At 40.6% G+C, this 16600-nt stretch overlaps 1 protein-coding gene across 1 annotated transcript in view; it reads left to right on the top strand.

Annotated features, from left to right (window-relative positions):
• Positions 1-6030, top strand: part of LOC311057158 (scavenger receptor cysteine-rich type 1 protein M160-like) — a gene marked incomplete at its 3' end in the record, with an annotated part of 22604 nt that extends 16574 nt beyond the window's left edge. Inside the window, exons 12-20 of the mRNA XM_084074109.1 lie at positions 1358-1681; positions 1775-2092; positions 2657-2968; positions 3060-3359; positions 3745-4050; positions 4144-4443; positions 4598-5353; positions 5527-5618; positions 5740-6030. Coding sequence (XP_083930235.1) covers positions 1358-1681; positions 1775-2092; positions 2657-2968; positions 3060-3359; positions 3745-4050; positions 4144-4443; positions 4598-5353; positions 5527-5618; positions 5740-6030 — 2999 coding nt within the window. The remainder of the gene's footprint in view (positions 1-1357; positions 1682-1774; positions 2093-2656; positions 2969-3059; positions 3360-3744; positions 4051-4143; positions 4444-4597; positions 5354-5526; positions 5619-5739) is intronic.
• Positions 6031-16600: the final 10570 nt, after the last annotated feature.

Below are 16600 nucleotides of genomic sequence, written 5' to 3'. Positions count from 1 at the left end.
AATATGTACAAATAAAAAATAAATGGAAATACAAACAGATCATAAAGTATAAGAAAATAGGACAACAAAGATACAAAAGTACATACTGAGCAGAAAATACAATGCTACTACTTGTGTGAAATAAAAAAAGTAACATGAAAAGAGGTTTTAGAATACCCATAATGTGACAATATTATGGATGCCTATCATCTAATTACCCACTTGGGTATTCAATGTATTTATTAAGCTTATTTTGAAGGTAGATAGCATCAACATGCTATGTAAAATGTACCATTCCTCTTCATGTGAAGTCCACAATTACATCATCCAGGGCAATTTACTTAGTGTGAGATCAGAATAAGCAGAGTAAGCATGAACTGTAGTCAATAAACAAGGTAAATAATCACACAAATGCAGAAAGAAATGTAGAAGGAACAGCGTAGTGCCTAAAAGAAACTAGTAAGACCCAACAACATTTAAATGCTTGCACTTGTAAGTTAGTGACACATACAATATGATTGACTTTTGATTCTAATATACCATCTAAACAATGAACCTAGCGTCTGTCTAAATTATATGCTATCTAAATATTGTTATTCGGGCTGTCGAAGTTAACTCGATTAATCGCAATTAACTCACCGTTATGTTAATCACGATTAATAATTTGAATCGCAATTAATCGCATATTTATTTATTTTAGCCACTTGGCCTATTCATAGTTTAGGACAGGCTCTCTATGTCAGTGCGCATGTGTTGTGGATAGGGGTGTTAATAGGGGTATACAATAATTCCAAAATATACCTCTAAGGTACATTAGAACAGATACAAAATGGATTACTTATTTATTTGCGATTAACTATGAAAAGCATGCGATTAATCGCGATTAAAAAATAAAACATTTGACAGCACTAATTATTATGTGCATTTGAAACAAGTAAGACAATAAGGAGGATGAGAAAAACAAATCGACGGAACAAAAACTTGAGAACATGTGGCCAAGAAAATATCTTGGCCACATGTTCGAATGTGTGCTTTGAAGGACAGCAGACTGTCCTGGACTATAGCCAGGCTCTTGGCATTACCTGGGAAGAAGAAAAGCTCAGTCTTTTCTGCATTGAGCTTGAAGTGGTGGGAAAAGGGGTCGGGGGCAGTTGAGTGTCATCAGCATTGGAGACTGGAGACATTGGAGACAGTGATAGGAGAGCTTGTGAGCAGAGATGATAGATACAAGAGATTTGGTCAGATATAATTTATTATGAATGAATCATTACTTTTGGTTGTTTAAAATAATATTTCTCTCTCTCTCTCTCTCTCTCTCTCTCTCTCTCTCTCTCTCTCTCTCTCTCTCTCTCTCTCTCTCTCTCTCTCTCTCTCTCAGAGTCTGTGAGGTTGGTGAATGGGACTGGTTTGTGTTCAGGCAGAGTGGAGGTGAAGTCTAATCAGTCGTGGGTCTCAGTGTGTGAAGGTGACTTTGACCAGCAGGATGCAGAGGTGGCCTGTAGGGAGCTTGGCTGTGGGGCTCCTTCAGTCCTCCAGGGGGCGCTATATGGGGAAGATAATAATTTTGGTCCACACACAACGTGGACCAAAGAGTTCCAGTGTGAAGGCAATGAGTCTGTTCTCCTGGACTGTGGAACCTCAAACTCAACTAGAAACAGCTGTTCACCTGACAAGACCGTTAGACTCACCTGCTCGTGTTCAGGTAAGGACAAGCTACACTTTGGAATATTTTTTTATTAAAATAAAAGTAATATTACTCTTTAGTACTTTACTTTACTCTCTTGACTCTTTACAGTGGTTGATGATGTCAGGTTGGTAGGAGGAACCAGTAACTGTACTGGTATACTGCAGATGAAACACCAGGGAGAGTGGAGACCAGTGGATGGTGGGTTTCACTGGAACCTGAAGTCATCATCTGTAGTGTGTAGACAGCTGGCCTGTGGCTCTGCTGTTTCAACAGAAAGGAGTTCTGGTTTTACACATGAACCTGTATGGAGGATTACACCTTACTGTGTTGGGACTGAGTCTTCACTGAGTGACTGTGTCATAATGGAGACTTCTCATATCACACGGAAAGGTTTGATTACAGGCCAACCCACAGTGATCTGTTCAGGTAACACAATGATAGCAGTCTTTACAGTCTCTAATTTCATCTGTTATTGGCTATTGGGGAAAATCTGATGATGATGATTATGATGATTATGTTGATGATGAATAGCTGTATGAATAGTTGTTTCTTTGTTCCTCTATACTTAGTGTATTTATGCTGTGTGTTTTGATTTATTGATTATATATCTCCATTGTGTATTTATTTTAGAAATTGTGTATTGTTATTTTTCTTTCTATCTATGCGTTTAGGGTTTCAGTAAATTACTTTTGATTAATTGATTCAATACTTTATGAAGAGTTTGCAAAGAGTACAAATGGAAAGTTATACAATAATGTTAAAATGACAACACCAAAAGCCCTGAGGGCTTGTTTCCATTGCGTTCCTAAAATTGCCTCTGATGTGTTAAGATTTAATTTTCATCCATAATGCATATTCTCTTGTGGATTGATAAAATAATTGTATAAAATCTCTCTCTCTCTCTCTCTCTCTCTCTCTCTCTCTCTCTCTCTCTCTCTCTCTCTCTCTCTCTCTCTCTCTCTCTCTCTCTCTCTCTCTCTCTCGCTTCAGCGTCTTTGTCTGTGAAGTTGGTGAATGGGACTAGTGTGTGTTCAGGCAGAGTGGAAGTGAAGTCTAATGAGTCGTGGGTCTCAGTGTGTGAAGGTGACTTTGACCAGCAGGATGCAGAGGTGGTCTGTAGGGAGCTTGGTTGTGGGGCTCCTTCAGTCATCCAGAGGGCGCTCTATGGAGAAGTGAAGGCTCCAATGTGGACCGAAGAGTTCAAGTGTGAAGGTAATGAGTCTGCTCTCCTGGGCTGTGATACCTCAAACTCAACTAGAAACACCTGCTCACCTGACAAGACTGTTGGTCTAACATGCTCAGGTAAAACACAAACTATACTTTTTTAATTTGGATCATCATTTTATAATTACAGTAATATTTTTTTTTAACGTTTACTTTCTTGTCTCTACAGAGTCTGATGATGTCAGGTTAGTGGGAGGAACCAGTCACTGTACTGGTTTACTGGAGATGAAACACCAGGGAGAGTGGAGACCAGTGGATGGTTGGTCTGACTGGAACCTGCAGTCATCATCTGTAGTGTGTAGACAGCTGGACTGTGGCTCTGCCGTTTTGACAGAAAGGAGTTCTGGTGTTACACATAAACCTGTGTGGAGGATTATATCTGCCTGTGTTGGGTCTGAGTCTTCACTGAGGGACTGTGGAAGAAAGATGTCTGCTACTTCCTTGCACATACTGGAGGTGATTTGTTCAGGTAACAAACTACTACTTCAACTACATTAATATTTACAGTGTCAGGCAAAACTGCAGGAAACACTGGCCCTGATCAAATGAGCCATCCGTGCCATTACTTGCTGTGTGTCTAAATAACACTTCTGGTTTATTATTAAGCTACATGCTATGTTATGATGGGGCACTATGCCCTACTATTATGTGTAATGTGTAATACACTGTAACGATCATCTTACCCACAACACATGATATCTCTGGTCTTGAATATATTAAATATCTTATGTCTTTGTCATCAGCCAAATTGTATGACTTAAAATGTACTCTCTCTCTCTCTCTCTCTCTCTCTCTCTCTCTCTCTCTCTCTCACTCTCACTCTCACTCTCACTCTCTCCTTCTCTCCCCCCCAGAGTCTGTGAGGTTGGTGAATGGGACCAGTATGTGTTCAGGTAAAGTGGAGGTGAAGTCTAATGAGTCGTGGGTCTTAGTGTATGAAGGTGACTTTGACCAGCAGGATGCAGAGGTGGTCTGTAGGCAGCTTGGCTGTGGGACTCCTTCAGTCCTCCAGGGGGCGCTCTATGGAAAAGTGAACACTTCAATGTGGACCGAAGAGTTCCAGTGTGAAGGCAATGAGTCTGTTGTCCTGGACTGTGGAACCTCAAACTCAACTAGAAACATAAGCTCATCTGGCAAGACTGTTGAACTCACTTGCTCAGGTAAAAGACAAGTTAAACCTTTGGTTTGGATAGTTTTTTTATAAAGATTTTATTCTCTTTCTCTTATTCTCTTTCTTTCTTCTCTTTGTACAGAGTCTGGTGATGTCAGGTTGGTGGGAGGAGCCAGTAAGTGTATTGGTATACTGGAGATGAAACACCAGGGAGAGTGGAGACCAGTGGATGGTTGGTCTGACTGGAACCTGAAGTCATCATCTGTGGTGTGTAGACAGCTGGACTGTGGCTCTGCTGTTTCAAGAGAAAGGAGTTCTGGTCCTACACATGAACCTGTATGGTGGATTTCATCTTCCTGTGTTGGGTCTGAGTCTTCACTGAGGGAGTGTGGAACAAAAATGTCTGGTAATTCTACAGCCAGACTGGAGGTTATCTGTTCAGGTAAAACAAGGACTTCAACAATGACATATTTACATTATCTGTCTGTCTATCTATCTATCTATCTATCTATCTATCTATCTATCTATCTATCTATCTATCTATCTATCTATCTATCTATCTGTTTTTTCACCCAATCACCTCTGTCTTGTTACAGATCTGCTGTTTAAGCCAATCATCACCTTTGTACCCGCCATGAACGGGGTTTCTAAGGGCCAGCAGCAGGGGCTGCAGGTGTTCGATGGTTCCAGCTTTACCATCAAATGTTCCATCCAGCCACAGTACCCAGGAGGCTTCTTCAACCTCACCTTCACTGGATCCAACACAACTCACACCTACACCCAGCCAGCTGTCAATCACTCACACAACACAACACACAACCTCACTGGATCCAACACAACACACAACCTCACTGGTTACAACACAACACACAACATCACTGGTTACAACACAACACACAACACCACTGGTTACAACACAACACACAACACCACTGGTTACAACACAACACAACACACAACCTCTCTGGATCCAACACAACTCACAACACCACTGGTTACAACACAACACACAACATCAATGTATCCAACGCAACACACAACCTCACTGGATCCAACACAACACACAACCTCACTGGATCCAACACAACACAACATCAGTGTATCTAACACAACACACAACCTCACTGTATCCAACACAACACACAACATCAGTGTATCCAACACAACAAACAACACCACTGGATACAACACAACTCAAAACCATACACAGACAGCTGTCAATCACTCTGCCACCTTCCTGTTTACTGCAGCAAACCACACCCACCATGGAAATTACAGCTGTGTTTATCACATCTACGTTTTTTCTCATCACTTCTCCTCTAAGAGCGACGTCCTCTCTCTCACTGTCACAGGTAACATGAATTATGGTCTTATCAAGTCACAATATGAAACTCAATTAAGCACACTTAAATATGACAGACATTTAGAAATATTAAGCAAATTCCATGAAATATATCCTTTTAATTAGAGTTGTTCTTTACATTATGTTTGATGTTATCACATGTTTAACATGTTTCTCTCACAGCTTCTCATCTGACATCTAACATCCTGAAATGTACAGCCATAGTGCTGCTGCTTTTGATCCTGATAGCTGGTGGCCTCTATCGTCTCTGGAAGGTAATTCTTGTATTTATTCAACATGAGACTGCACTGTAAATAAAGCAGTCAGACATTTTTAATTGAAAAGAGCCACGGCTGAGCCAGTTAATTAAAACTGGTCACTGCTGTGTTTCTCCAGGTCAACAGAAGGCGTCGTGCAAGGGCGCAGAACATTGACCTGGTTTACTATGATGTAATACGAGAGAACGTTGAGATAGTTTATTATAATGTTGCTCGTTCTGATGCTGAAGCTGGACCCAGTGAAGAGACAGAATACCACCAGTATGAGGAGGTGGATCAACAAGGAGGTGCTGAAGCTGGACCCAGTGAAGAGACAGAATACCACCTGTATGAGGAGGTGGATCAACAAGGAGGTGCTGAAGCAGCAGGACGAGGCAGGAGACCCAGTGTGTATGAGGTGGATCTCTAAAGGACAATTTAAGCTTAGTGTGACAAGTGTCAAAAGACGCATCACACTACTTGTCTCTCAACGTTCTGAGTGTTGAACATTCATACTCTCTGCGTTGCCACAGAACGTGAACAAGGAATTGGATGTATTTTTGTGCATCTTCCCAACCAATCAGAGTGTGCAACATTTTATTAAGCATCTTAAACATTTCCTCTTATTTTTGCCAGACCCAAGGGGTCGGCCTACAAGTGGCTTTGTCCCCCTTTCGTCCATACATGGGCATAGAAGGGACCTCGCATGACGTGACTTCGCATGACACGTCATGTGAAGTCCGGCCATTCAGATTTCAACCACTAGGGGTCTGACAGCACCAGGTCTCCTGGTTCCCTTGTTTTCAGAGGTACGCGTCATTTACGACACATTCTTTGTTGTTTTGACATGGCTTTCGTAGCACGACACGTCGCCATTCGCTCAATGCACAAACTGGCCTTAAGGAGTTCATGTCACATCCATCACATAACTTTCTATCACCTCAGTCTAAAGGTCTAAACATTTCACTGAACAAGTACAATGTACTAGAAGCATCAACCACCCCACTTGTATAAGTTATATTCTATTAAAAATGTATTCATAAAAAAAAGTGACTTAGTGCCGCTTTAATGTTATATTATCAATACAATCTCAGTGTTTTTCCAATTATTTGGGGGCCCACTTATTAGGGGTGTCACGATTCACTTACCTCACGATTCGATTCAAAATCGATTCCTAGGGTGCCGATTCGATTAAAATTGCGATTCTGCGATTAATTGATATTCGATTCGATTCTGCGATTTATTGCGATTTTCTAGGGTGCCGATTCGATTAAAATTGCGATTCTGCGATTTATTGCGATTTTCTAGGGTGCCGATTCGATTAAAATTGCGATTCTGCGATTAATTGATATTCGATTCTGCGATTTATTGCGATTTTATAAAAAAAAAAAAAAAAAAAAAAAAAATTAAAATGTTTAAAAAAAAAACGATTTTAATATTTTGAATCGATTTTTAAAATCGTGGCATTAAGAATCACGATTTATTCATGAATGGATTTTTTTTGACAGCCCTACCACTTATAATATCCTCACGGCCCACCAGTGGGCCCAGATCCAGAGGTTGGGAAGCACTGCAATAAATAGAGCTATTGATCCTAGTGTGTCCACCCTCATTATGTTTATCGATCCTCCTATAATTTGACAAACCTCTGTAGTGCGTGGTGAGGCCAAAAAATGGTTCTGCCCGGTTCTCCTCAGTGGCTGGAGCATTTGATCTGAAATAGCTCACACCCAAGGGGTCGGCCTACATGTGGCTTTGTCCCCCTTTCGTCCATACATGGGCATAGAAGGGACCTCGCATGACGTGACTTCGCATGACACGTCATGTGAAGTCCGGCCATTCAGATTTCAACCACTAGGGGTCTGACAGTACCAGGTCTCCTGGTTCCCTTGTTTTCAGAGGTACGCGTCATTTACGACACATTCTTTGTTGTTTTGACATGGCTTTCGTAGCACGACACGTCGCCATTCGCTCAATGCACAAACTGGCCTTAAGGAGTTCATGTCACATCCATCACATAACTTTCTATCACCTCAGTCTAAAGGTCTAAACATTTCACTGAACAAGTACAATGTACTAGAAGCATCAACCACCCCACTTGTATAAGTTATATTCTATTAAAAATGTATTCATAAAAAAAAGTGACTTAGTGCCGCTTTAATGTTATATTATCAATACAATCTCAGTGTTTTTCCAATTATTTGGGGGCCCACTTATAATATCCTCACGGCCCACCAGTGGGCCCAGATCCAGAGGTTGGGAAGCACTGCAATAAATAGAGCTATTGATCCTAGTGTGTCCACCCTCATTATGTTTATCGATCCTCCTATAATTTGACAAACCTCTGTAGTGCGTGGTGAGGCCAAAAAATGGTTCTGCCCGGTTCTCCTCAGTGGCTGGAGCATTTGATCTGAAATAGGTCACAGCCATTGACCAAATTACCATGTGCATGCAACTGCGATTTCACCAAATCTCAGCTGTTTATTAGCGTCTTTGTGTAAAATAATGTTGCCATGGTTACAGGGCTGCCCGGCTATGGGACAAACTGCCTCCCGGGTTGCCAGATCATGTGCGCATATCCCCCCACAGATGCGTCGACCGGGTATGTACTAGTTAATTATAACTATCAGTAATTAGTGATTGATAGATGGATGTATCAATCCTACTGTAAACAATCCAGGCCTTTGCAGCACATGTGTCATATTTAATGAGTCATTCAGGTCATAGATTGTCACAGTGAATCATTAGAGTCTAAGATAGAGAACTATTTATCTCTGTATGGATCTGTTTGGGTTGTAATGCTTGTTTCTCTTGGCACAATATCATTGGGAGTTTTGTTAAAATATGATGAATATAGATTTTTTACTATACACTGCTTACTTGTATATGCTTATGGTCATTTTGTTGAGCACCAATTCCAAGGATCTGTTAATAATAAGGTAGCATTATTGTTTTATTGTCAACTACATTCATCATTTTGCCTGACTTTCTATATATCAGTGACGTGATTGTTTTTTTTTTGGGGTCCATGTTCTTTTAAACAAGCTTGTTATTAGCAGTAAACCTTAGTGTATATAGCAATATAGATATCTAAAATTTAAAAAAAGATTTATTATCTCTTAGTTTATAACTTTTGTTCTCATTTACATGTTATTACTTATATCTGTTGTTTTGTGTACTATGACATAGTAACTATGTAACTTGATTTATGTTTATTGATCTTGTATTGAAGTTGAAGTGAAAGTTGGTATTGGTCCATTATGGATGAGCCTATAGGATCCATCCAACCATTCAAACCATTATGGATGAGCCTATAGGATCCATCCAACCATTCAAACCATTATGGATGAGCCTATAGGATCCATCAAACCATTATGGATGAGCCTATAGGATCCATCAAATCATGCAAAGCTTATGGACCTGAATGCTTCTTAACGACTGTAATGTTCACTTTTGATTTGACATTTGACAGCAGTGGTAACCACTTACATTCATAGTTTAATTATGTTATGTTATGTTAGATTTTTAATCTTTGTTATCTTATGAAGTGAAAACCTCAATAAAGAATAAACTATTGAGTAAAATGAAGTGTTTCCATCTCCTACATGTGTTGTGTGCAGTACAGGAAGATGTCATTGGTTACCCTGAACACAAACAAATCAGGTCGTCAGGGTTACAGCAGGTCCTTTTTTTTTAAAGGACCGTAGTGTGAACGCTACCTAAGGCCTGATGTACGTACTGTTAAATCACTTTATGGTATTATCTGACTGTTACAGACGTTCTACTGACTGATTGTTGAAGACCCTGCATGACCCCTTTACACTGTAGATGAAAAGGTCCTTTAGCCCTGTGACTCTCAAACCTTTTCATTTCAATGACCCCCAGTGTGATATGCATTAGACCACAGACCCCCATTTGACTTTTATATCTGGGATCATCAGTGTTTATGTAACTCTGAGAGCGTACAAATGGATTACGGGTCCATTTGGACCCCTGGTGGTCCACAGACCTGACATCGAGAACCAGTACTTTAGCCTTTTTTTTCCTCACCAATGTCTATCACCATGTTAAGCCTTTGGCTGATACACCCTAAAATACTGTATCTCAGTAATGGAAATATGATATAAAATATAAGACTGTGTAAACTTTCTTTACCATTGTAAAAAGTGGGTAAAGCGCAATAACCCCACATTTGCAAGACAACTTTGGTAGAGGTTTGGGTTGTGTGTGGGTTGTTGCCATCATGATGTAACTCCAAAGGTGGACAAGAAATAAAAAATAATTTCTCCATTGACTAGAAATTGATCATTTATCACTTTATCACTAGAAATTGATCATATATATATATATATATATATATATATATATATATATATATATATATATACATATATATATGGCCCAACACCGGATCAGCTGATAAGGTTGATGTCGCAATGTCGCAACAATCACCAGGCCGCGTTATCGCTAGGCTGCATCATTCCCTGGTCTGCGTGCCTACCACACCGGAATGGGGGAATTCGCCTTCCACTACCCCTCCATCCTCTCCAGACAGCCCCTAAGAGAGTCAGTTGGCGATGATGGAGATCAGAGCCTTCCTCCACCATATTGTTGCATATATGCTTTTGTATTGATGCTTTTGTGCTTGAACTGTGTTATTTTCCACATCTAGAATAAGTGATGATGAACTAAGTAGTAGGAATATACTTAAAAGTCTTTGTCTGTTTCATGCTGGAACGCAAGGGGTTAAAGTTAAGACTTCATAAATGCTGCAGTGTCAGTGAGTGTGACGAAAGAGGATAAGAAAAGACTAGAAATAAGAACTTTTCTTAAAGGACAGGAAACCACAAAAGCTGGGCGAGGAGCCAAAAAACAGAGAGAGGGTGACTCTGAGAGGAAAGAGTAGAAATACTCTAGGCCTACTATTTTTACTCTAGTCTCTAGAAGAATAAAAATACGTAAAGACAGTAAAAGTTAAATAAACTAAAAAACGATGGAGGAACAGAATAATGATAAAGCGTGGTAATGCTTATTATATGCTTAAAGGTTGTATTAATCACTGGAAGAAGTGGTGGGGATGTAGTAATCACTGGAAGACGTGTTATGGAGAGAGTAGAAGGATAGAGGTAACGTGGTATTACAAGGAAGTAGAAAGGCCGCAGACACACTAAGTGTTACTAAGCAGGGATACGCATACTATTAATAATAATTAATAATGGGAACATCCAGGTTAAAAAGATAAAAACTAAAACACCTGCGGACAATAGGTATCAAAAACATTGTAGTACAAGAACAATTTAAATAACACCTGAGAACACCTGAGAGCAGCAGCCAGGAGTCTCAGCTGTCGATTAGGGGGGCGTCACATGACTAGGGATAAGTAAGGGAAAGCTCAACCCACTACATATACATGCTCATTCTGCATAAAGTTCACATAGATAACAACATTGTGTGTGTTCAGCGTATGTTACAGAGACCTGCAGAGATGGTGGTTGCAGAGAGGCAGGTATTCTTTGCAAGGCTCAGGCTTGCTGTTTCACATCTAAACATGATGTACAGCCTGCTCTGTGACCACATCCTCTCCTCTAGTGCTGTTCTCTAGACCAGTAGTTCTCAACCTGTGGGTCCACATGATTTTTGAGGGGGTCGGTCCACAAATGACAGTGAAGTGACAATTTAAGGACTTTTAACTTAAGACATTTTGAATACCTCAAAAAAGAAAGAAAGAAACAAAGAAAATACATATTGACCATTACTGTATCAAAAGTAATCAACAAACTATATACTATACTAAATTACAAAAACTGGCAATAAATTTTTTTTTTTTAAATAGCCGATCTACAAGTTCATAACGCCTCGCGTGGTGAGGCGTTGCGAGCTTGTAGATCGGCTATTTTAACAATATGTATCTATGGAACCGAGTCAAACAAAATGTAATGCCTCAACTCCTACAATTCAAAGTTCTTGTCAGGGTGGGTGGTCCCCAGTTCAAATGTGGTTATTATGGAGGGTCGTGGCCTGAAAAGGTTGAGAACCACTGCTCTAGACTTTCCCACAGCTATACTGTAACCCCAGTTTAATATCTACCACATGCACAACCATCATATTAGTCAACTGCCATTTCTGGAGAGGAAAAACTGAATGAATGAATGAATGACTCACACTACCTATCTTTTATGAATTAAAAAAAAAAACATCTGTCTAGAGTGCCTCAGTGGCTGATAGCGGTGCACAGCCAGACCATCAGCTCAAAGGAGCAGCTCTGTATGTGTGTACAGTCATGATTAGACAGCTCATAAAAAGATGGCCACATTGTAAGCACATTTCTAATAAAATGAAACTATTTGCAACTTTTATAAGCACTCTGTTAGTCTGTTTGACCAGAAAAGGTGCTCTGATCAGCACCTTCTAAAATCCAATGCTATATGTGTCACTCTTGGTCATTTCCGACAACCTTTGCTGTCTCTCTCTACTGTGTACTTATATACGTGTTTTGTGTTTTGAGTGTATAAGTGTGTGTGCGCTCTTTTGGTGGCGGTGAAACCCTTTTAGATTTCCCCTCACATCCCTCACTCACTGCCTTCCTCCTGTATGAGGACTCCACTGGCACCCCCTGGGTGTAGACTACTAGTATAGTATAGTATCTGTAGTGTGATTCATGCACATTTTAATACTTTTGCTGTACATCTAATCATTTTAGATAGTATTGTAACAAAGAATGATATTTCTAACCACTTTTCTTGCAGTTTTAAGTAATTGAAGTATAAAAGTATCTGCCCTGAGCCTAAATAAAATAATAATAATATCATATTTAATATTAAATATTATATTTTGAACTGGAAACACACGTCTCTGCTGCTCTTTTCCCTTTTAAACCTGACGTTGGGTATTCTGAACTGTGAATTTATATGGTATTCTCTGGGTGAAACTCCCAGGGTGGCGTAGTCTGGTATTCTGTTCCGGGTCTAAGTGCCCTGTTACATACAAGGAGTTATTATGTTATGTCACCAGCTGATACTTATAATCTGCCTGGTGAACAAATTCTAAACGTGCAAGTCTTAATGAGCATGTTCATGAGCACATACGTCTGTTGAACCATCGATAATGCTGTTTTATTGGTCATTTGTAATCAAAACACCCTCCAGCACAGTGACTCTATGCATTGTTAGTACAGATAACCTCAGAATTGAAAGTGGATCACGGACAGGGTCCTGTTCTGTGACGCTAGCCAGCACCACGTCTATGTACTAGAGTACAAATATAAACTAGAAAAAGTGCTCCTCGGAGCACATGGGTCTCCGCCAGGTCAGGTAGGTTAGTGTGGGCATTGACTGAAGAGATATGCACCGATTTGCGTGATGTTTGGACAACATTTGTAGGAGTGATATAATTGTTTTTTTGTTGCAAAAATCGGCCTCCTGGTGGCGCTATAATAGGGCAATGTTGAAAGAGTGGCATTTGTTCCTCAACGTAGTGCGAATGTGCATGCAAAGTTTCACCGCAATCGGACGCTGTGTTCATGATTTGCGGCATTTTGTTCAAAACGGGCCACTCCTGCAAAATTCAGATATCAATCTTAGCCAATCAAGATGGTATATGAAAAAGCTAACAGATCCGTCTTGATCACATGACTATAGAGATCATGTGTACCGATTTGTGTGAAATTTGGATAAAGTCTGAAGGAGTAATATCCAAAAATGTGTTTTGCATAAGTTGGCCTCCTGGTGGCCCTATAAAAGGCAGATGTGAAAAATGCAGGGCAAAGGTTTTTCCTTGGCCTCTTAGGGAGTGCACATACAAAGTTTTACACAGATCGGTGCAGTTATAGGTAAAAACACGAATCGGCCTGTTATAGCGCCACCATGAGGCTGATTTTTAAAAATTCAAGTAGCATTTCTTCCTGGGCCTAGTGGGAATGTACGTGCAAATGTTCACGGAAATTGCATGCTGTGTTCATGATATGAGGCATTTTGTTCAAAACGGAGCAAACTTGAAAAAAAAAATGGAATTAGAGATACTGTGTACCGATTTGCGTGACATTTGGACAACATCTGTAGGAGTACTGTCAAAAAATGTGTTTTGCAAAAAGTGGCCTCCTGGTGGCGCTATAACAGGCCCATGTGAAAAATGTGGGGCAGAGGTTCTGAATTGGCATCCAAGGAGTGTGTGGGCACAATTTCGGGTGCAATACGTTAGTCCGACAGCGCATTCCTCCGACAGCGCAGTGCTCCGACATTAAACAGTAAACCCGAACCAAACCCGCACCCTAACCCTAACCGCACGCGGATGCCACATAGTCGGAGAAAAGGTCTGTCGGATTAACGCATGCCTCCCCACAATTTCGCTGCGATCAAGCCAACAATGCGGGAGATTAGCTGTTCACAGACGGACACACACACACGGATGGACGGACGGACACAAAAAATGATAATGTATATTCATATATAAATGTATATATTTATTATTAATATACAGTATATTAATGTTGAAATAGTGCAAAATGGTGGAAAGGTGGAATTTTCAACATTTTCCCCGTAGACTTCAACTTAAAAAAACACTCATAACAAGTTAAATATTGCAAAAATTGAATGCAGCAAATCAAAATCAAAAGTTTGTTAAAACTTTAACACTTTGCTCAAAGTGTGGAGTGCCGCTGTCTAAACGCCCGGGTGAGCACTTCCACCAGGTTAGCCAGAGGTCTGAGGGAAGAGTTCAGCGCCACGGCCAGCAGCGTTCCTAATCAGCTTGATGTGATGACACCTGCGCACTGACTAACAGGCTGACCATCAGGGGTCCAAATGGACCCATAAATGGTCTGTAACTCAGGTCCATTTGGATCCATATTTAAAAAAAAAGGATGTGGCATGGCTCTCCTTGGTGGAAGGACTGCTCGGGAGTCAGTTTTTTTCTTTAAATGAATGCCTAAGAATATGTTAAATATTTCAAAAAGTATAGTACCCCCCCCCCCCCCCCCCCACACACACACACACACACACACACACACACACACACACACACACACACACACACACACACACACACACACACACACACACACACACACAAGAAAGAAAATGTTGAATGCATCCCACTGCTAAAAGCTGTACATTTTAAAGTTTGAACTGAGTTTCTGGTTCAAAATATGTGGAAGTAGTTAGAGTCACACAAAAGTGTACAGAATAAATAAAGAACGGCATGAATAAAAAGCGATGTATGCTCGTTTACCAGAGAGCCCACAAAATAGACATATTGTGAAAAAAGGGTAGTGGCATCTATTTGGCTTACTGGCAGCAGGAGAAATTAGGCACCGAAGAGGTTTGTTCAGTTTGCCCCGAACAAACCCACAGATCCTCTAGACCGCTGGTTCTCAAGGTCTAGTCCGGGTTCCACCAGGGGTCCCGAATGGACCCTTACGGTACTCTAACTCTGAGGATTTTACAGTGTAATTTTCTTTCAATCCAGATAAAAAAATATATTATATCAAATGGGGGTGCATGATCGAATGCAAAATCAAACTGGGGGTCCTTGATATTAAAAAGGTCTAGAATCTGTTCACTGGAACCTCAGTCTACGCTGTAGAAATCTCGCAAAAACAAAAAAGAGGGGAAAAAAGACCAGGTTACTAGCCAGCAGCTATTTCAAATCTAGGTATCTGTAGATGGTCATTGGATTGGTAATCCAATGTTTCTCCACGTCGGGTCAGGGGACCATCAGGGGTCCAAATGGACCCATAAGTGGTCTGTAACTCAGGTCAATTTGGTTCCATATTTCAAAAAAAGGGTGTGAACAAAAATTAGTGCAGTTCTACTTTAGAGACATCTGGTGGTGACCGGTTACACGGTTTTCCAGATCCTTCAGAGTCACACTAGAAAAAGGGAAAAAATCCACCCAGTGTGAAGCTGTGGCTTTCATTGAGCCACGTGCGTGTGCGTACGTGCGTCTTGAAGCTGCGTGTCTCTCAGTGCGATCCATGGCTTCACGTTAAGCAGTTGGTTTATGTATTTCTCAGTATTACATGGCAAATACGACTGCTGCTATAGTGTGTGCCGTGTCATGTTCTCATGTGTCGTGCGTGCGTCATGAGTGTGTGCATGCGTGCGTGCTGGGTCTCTGTGTGTGTTTGTGTGTGCGTGCATGTGCGATGGCACTTTGCCTTCCTGTGTGTGTGTGTGCCTTTGTAAGTGATGCACGCGTGTGAGACATCCTGTTTTGTTGTAATCAGTTGCAGGTGTTCATGCTACAAGGAGGCATGCAGACATACGGACAGACAATCGTTCACATTCACTTGTCAAAGTGGCTAGCACTGCTAAAAACAAGAACAAAAAACCGAGACCAGGTGTGCACAACTTGTAACACCAGACCTGTGGTCCCGAAACCCCTTGGGTGTGAGGCCCTGTCTGTTGGAAGTAGTAGACATTTTAAACATTTAAACGCGTAAATAACGACCAAATAATGTCAGTTGTTTTCTTTTTGTGTAATATATGTCATATAATACTCCCATATGGGATGGGCCAAAATGGTGGCATGACACGGAAATAAAAATTGCATTCATTCATTCATTCATTCATTCGTAAAGCTAATGACATAGTAAAAAAAATATATGCCAAGTCTCCCCCAAAAAGTTTCCAAAAATTACCGAAATAGCTGATCTACAAACTCTCAACGCATATGGCAATGAGATCCGTTTTGAGTTTGCAGATCAGCGATTATTCTTGCAAAAGAACTGTTAGGCGGAAGCATTTGAAAATATCACACCATTCACCTACAGTACACCAACAAGGGCTCTGATTGTAGGCCAGCATGCTTCTTCAAACTGCTTGGTTGCTGATAGCCTGCGTTATCTCCATCACCTCTCTCATGTCTCTCCATAGTGACTGGTCATATCCATCATAGTCTCTCAAATTCGGGTACTGATACTTTTGGGGTGCTCTTTAGGGGTATTTTGGGGTACTCAGAAAAGTTAAATACAGAAATTAAATTTAAAAAAGTCTAATATTGTT

Source organism: Gymnoscopelus microlampas (genome assembly GCF_963454915.1).
Source record: "Gymnoscopelus microlampas genome assembly, chromosome: 12".
NCBI lineage: Eukaryota > Metazoa > Chordata > Actinopteri > Myctophiformes > Myctophidae > Gymnoscopelus > Gymnoscopelus microlampas.
This window is presented reverse-complemented; position numbering and strand designations above follow the sequence as displayed.